This window comes from Solanum tuberosum, unplaced genomic scaffold (assembly GCF_000226075.1).
Source record: "Solanum tuberosum cultivar DM 1-3 516 R44 unplaced genomic scaffold, SolTub_3.0 scf00104, whole genome shotgun sequence".
Lineage (NCBI taxonomy): Eukaryota > Viridiplantae > Streptophyta > Magnoliopsida > Solanales > Solanaceae > Solanum > Solanum tuberosum.
The window spans coordinates 1,100,571-1,105,350 of record NW_006239030.1 but is presented as its reverse complement, the minus strand read 5'-3'; the positions used below and the strand labels follow the sequence as shown (position 1 = coordinate 1,105,350).

The 4,780-nt window shown below is 35.0% G+C and overlaps 1 protein-coding gene across 2 annotated transcripts in view; it reads right to left on the bottom strand.

The window, feature by feature from the left end:
- The window catches only part of LOC102605755 (uncharacterized), an 8,913-nt gene extending 4,370 nt beyond the window's left edge, over positions 1–4,543 (bottom strand). The window contains exons 1-2 of one of the 2 annotated variants that reach the window (XM_015309504.1): positions 4,437–4,543; positions 4,272–4,356 (exon numbers count right to left, since the gene is read on the bottom strand). In XM_015309504.1, coding sequence (XP_015164990.1) covers positions 4,272–4,356; positions 4,437–4,512 — 161 coding nt within the window. In that variant the 5' untranslated portion in view covers positions 4,513–4,543. The other variant, XM_006349143.2, reaches the window with a different exon arrangement.
- Between the last annotated feature and the right edge of the window lie 237 nt (positions 4,544–4,780).

Below are 4,780 nucleotides of genomic sequence, written 5' to 3'. Positions count from 1 at the left end.
CCTAGCTAGTATGGTCTATGTTGGTTATGCCTATTCCCATCATGTGGGATGTGCACTCTAGTTATTGGATAGGTTCTACAACGTGTAGGTAGTAGTATGGGATGCTATCTACACATGGCACGAGTAGGCTTTGAAGATACTAAAGTAAGTTCCCTAAGTGTAACGACTATTATGTGAAAGTCCCCTTAATGTCTCCAAAATGGTTTCTTAAAGAATGTTGGTCTATTGATGTTATGTTGTAAAGGAAATGTCCTTATCTAAGGTAATCTTGGGGAACACTTAAGTGTGCTTGAAGAGGTTGTATGGGCGGTCACTTCTTGTCTCACTCAAGTGTGTCTTAAGGTTATATTAGGTAGAGGTCCTATGGTAATGAAATGACATGTGTTCTTTTAAAGTTAAGCATGGGTTGTATATGGACATATGTCGAGTATATGTATGGTTGGCTATGGTCTTATATGTTAATGTTGACTTGTATTATGTCTCTTATACTTGTGAAGGAAAGGTTTTATCAAATGATATGAAAGCAATTACTTCCTTGAAAATGTCCTTTTTGGCATTCAAGGCCAACATCCCACATCCATCAATTCAATAAAAATTCTTAACAATTCACATATATAATACCATATATGAACGGCCCATACCATACTAAACACAATTTTTATAATCATCTACTCAAAATCAATACACCCACTTTATGGTGAAATTTAGAGAATTTGAGAAAACATGGTTTATGGGGATTTCTTTCTAAACATCATTAATAATCATTAATAACAATATAAATCATCATTTAAAACCTTTCTTATGCAAGAACCCATGCTAGAATTGAAATTAGGACTTTAAGATTTTTGAAGAACTTTGAAAATACTTTGAATTAGCTCTTTGATTGAAAAAGGAATCAAAGATAAAGAGTCCCCATACCTTAACTAAGAATCCCCAAGCAATTTGAGAAAGAACCACCTTAAAATCGTCAAACCCTAGCTCCTAGTTCTTGACCTTCTTCAATGGAGGATTGTAGAGAAAGATATTTGAGAGGAGGTGGGTTTCTTTCTTTATTCTAATTGGAGTGACTTAAATGAAAGAATTTTGGTCAAAAAGGGGCTTTATAATTGCTAGGAAAGGCAAAGAATAATAAGAACTCAACTTAGGAAAAGAATTAAGGACCCACAAAGTTAAACTTGAAAGTGTTCACTACTCCCGTCTAAACTCGTCCTTTTGGACAGTGCTTCACTATTTCGGGGATAACTTTTTACTCCCAGGTCGGAATAGGGCAAACTCGGTGGCGTTGGAAAGAGGACTCAGAGACCTTTAATTGGATAGGTAAAGGTCCACCTAATTCATTTTGAGCTAAAAGATATGACCATTTAAAGTTGACCCTTACAACTCACTAGTTCAAATGACTAGTTTCCGGACGTCACGGTCATTTCTCATCATTTCATCAAGTTCTCAACTCCAAACTCACATGTGAGGCTCTAGTTTCACTAGTTCGTTTTTAGGGTCGTTACAACTACTTCCTTCATACCCAATAATCTATCTATTTCTATTTTAGGTTGTTCCAAAGTTGTCAACTTATTTTGACAGAGTACATTACTTTTCAATATTCTATCTGTGCGACCCACATTTGAACTAAAGTAATTTCAAAATTTTCCAAATAAATACTATCTCTACTTCTGGACCCATTTTCACCTATTTTGCGAATGTGTTTTTTCAAGATTTACAACTCTCTTCATACTAAACAAATTATTCTAAGTAAAAAGTCCAAAATTGTCCTTAAACTTTGCGAAATGGTCTAAGGCCTCATTTGTTTTCATTAAAATTTAGACGTCCGAATCTGAATGCACATCTAAATGATTAAGATGTTGTCTCTAGATCTGAACACTGAACACTGAACACTGAACACTGAATGATTAAGACTGCTTGTTTTTCAACATTTGAATGCACATAATTTATTTATATGTACATAATAAAAAAAGGGGCAAATATACCCCCAAACTATCGTAAATGGTATGCAAATACCCTCTGTCATACTTTTGGTACATTGGTGCCCCTGCCTGCCGTCCAAAAACTAGAGCATATATACCCTTTATACTAACGGACAATTTATGAAACAATTTTTGTTTGTCCAACAACAATGCTAGCTTTGGTTGATGTATAACCCAAAGACTCTAGAAGCTGAACAACCCTATGATTAATATCAAGGTCATAATTATTGGATCTATGCATAATTGCATCATCTGTTTCAACTTTGCAATCTACGTCCATTTGAGGGAGCTTCCAAAAAAGAGAAAAGAAAAACTCATTAGAGGGAATTATCTTGTTCAAATTCAAAATATTGAGAGCTCGTTTGATTTGATGGATTGAATGAAATAATCATGGTATAGATTTGGTATTGTTCTATCCAATGTTTGGCTTGTTTTTTGAATCATGTAAACTAGTCATGGTATAATTTAATACACCAATTGGTGTATTGTTTTATACCATGACCAATGTGGTACAACTGACAATACCATGATTAAGTTATACATGGATAAAATATTAAAATGTCAAAACTACCATTGTGGATCTCCTCAAAGTCTTTTCAAAACCCTATACAGTTTTAAACCAAACACAAGTTCAAGCTATACACAGTATAATCAATTTTTAACTCAATGAACCAAACTCCCGCAAAAAACAATATCTGCAACTAGTCCTTGGATTATTAATCCCTGTATAACAATCCCAATATAACTTATTTTTCAACCAAACGACACCTAAGTGCCTTTGGATTGAACTCATTGTGAATAGGCCAATGATTTTGAACTAGAACAAACACAAAAATCAACCAACTCTTGCTATTTATATGCAGACCCTCTCCAACCATATGTGGTAGTTTGGACTTTATAGATGTACAAGATACATTCTAGAAAATATACTGTGGAATGTTGACACATGACAGAGAATGGAAAAGCTATACTAAACTAACAACACTAGAATTCATTTTCATTGAGCAATGAGAAAGACAGGTGACTTAGACAAGAATACTGAACATGGAAGAAAAGGTCAAAAGGAGAGACTGAGAACTTTTCACTCATACTAGCTGAAAACTTTTTCCTTTTTATAAGTATACCAGCTGAAGACCATGTCCATGACAAGCTTTCATATATACTTTATGCACTTGCTGACTAACATGTGAACTGCATGAATGCTTATACCCAAGCACCATATACAGAGATAGAATAGATAAGAGGAAATCCACACCACCCTTTATGGAATGTAGTAAGGGTTGACTGTTGAGTGGTCCTTTGATGATGCATTGCAAAAAATTAACTGATTTTCGGCAGGGTTCTGGAGAATAACTTTCCTAAGCTGTAAGTTATGTATTATTCACCTAAATCTTGATTAGTCATCAATCTATCCCCTCAAAGGATCCACAAGATCTCCTCAGCATAGCAGGGAAAAAAGGTGGTTAGAACCAGAACCGGTCTAATACAACCCGATTGCCACCTATACAAAAATGAAGCACCATTCTTCAATTAACTCATGAGCACGTTCAGTAATCTCCACTGTATTAAATTAGGGAATCATATCAGGAAGACAATTGAATTGCTTCATGGTCCGTCCATTATATTTTGGTTAATCTATAATGTGGTTTCTTGGTGTAATCCAATTTTGCATTTTGGAAGTACATCGCTACTTCCTGCTCTATACATATTCCTAGGTGCATTTGCCTTGGCGTGCTTTCAGTAAGGTAGTAAAAGCATCTATTTTGAGGTAAAACTACATAACTGTCACAGTTACCAATTACTCCTACAAGATTTTAGCTAAATTCATTCAGATATACTGCAAAACTTGACGTTGGTTTTTGTACCTTCTCTATAGGAGAAATCATCTCATCTCATCTCCTCTCTTTTTTCTCTTTACTTGAGCTTTAAAATTTCTGTTGTCCTAACTTAATGACTATTAGTTATAAGTAGTAAGCTATAAGCCCATCCAAACATGCTCTTAAATTTTTCTATAGACAACTAACTCGTCCTCTTGGTGAAGATTACGAATAGATAAACTACAATCCATAATGAAGACGAATTACAATTTTAAAAAAATGAACAGCTCTGATGATTTCACATTAAAAAAACCTATTAGCACAAATAACCAGAATTAAATTGTAAAACGGAAATAGATATTGTATTAATACTCCTACTATTGGCAAACTGATGCAGAAAATTTTTCGAGCTGCTTCAAATTCATCTTTCCAAATAGAACTGGTGTTAAATCACAAGGTTTAAAGCGTATTTTACCTGCTGCAGCTGCGACCGAAGCCGTTAAATGTTTGAGATTCCGATAAGAGGCCAGAAATGGCTTTGCAGATTCCGGCACATTCACCTGCGGTGGAGGAGAAGGAACAATTGAATTGGAAGGAGCCATTTGATTAAAAAGTTAGGGTTTTAGAGAAAGATTTTTACCTGCCAATAGAGCAGATATTGAAGCAGGGATTCTGGGCTTCATTTTCACGAGGGATTTGCAAGGATGGACTCTCATATATTACTGGCACAAATGTTTTACATATTACAAAATATGCCCTAAAACTTTGCATGTGGTGTGTGTACACCCCCAAAGAAATTTATATTTCGTACAAAGATAGAGAAAATGATCAAAATGGTCCTTAATGTATAGGCTTTGCTTCCAATTGATCCTTAATATATGAGCTTGATGGAAATAGTTCTTAGTAGGCGTTTGGCCATGCGATACCATATCACGCTATGATATCGTGAGATGGAATCAGCAGTTGGACATGCGATTTTACGCT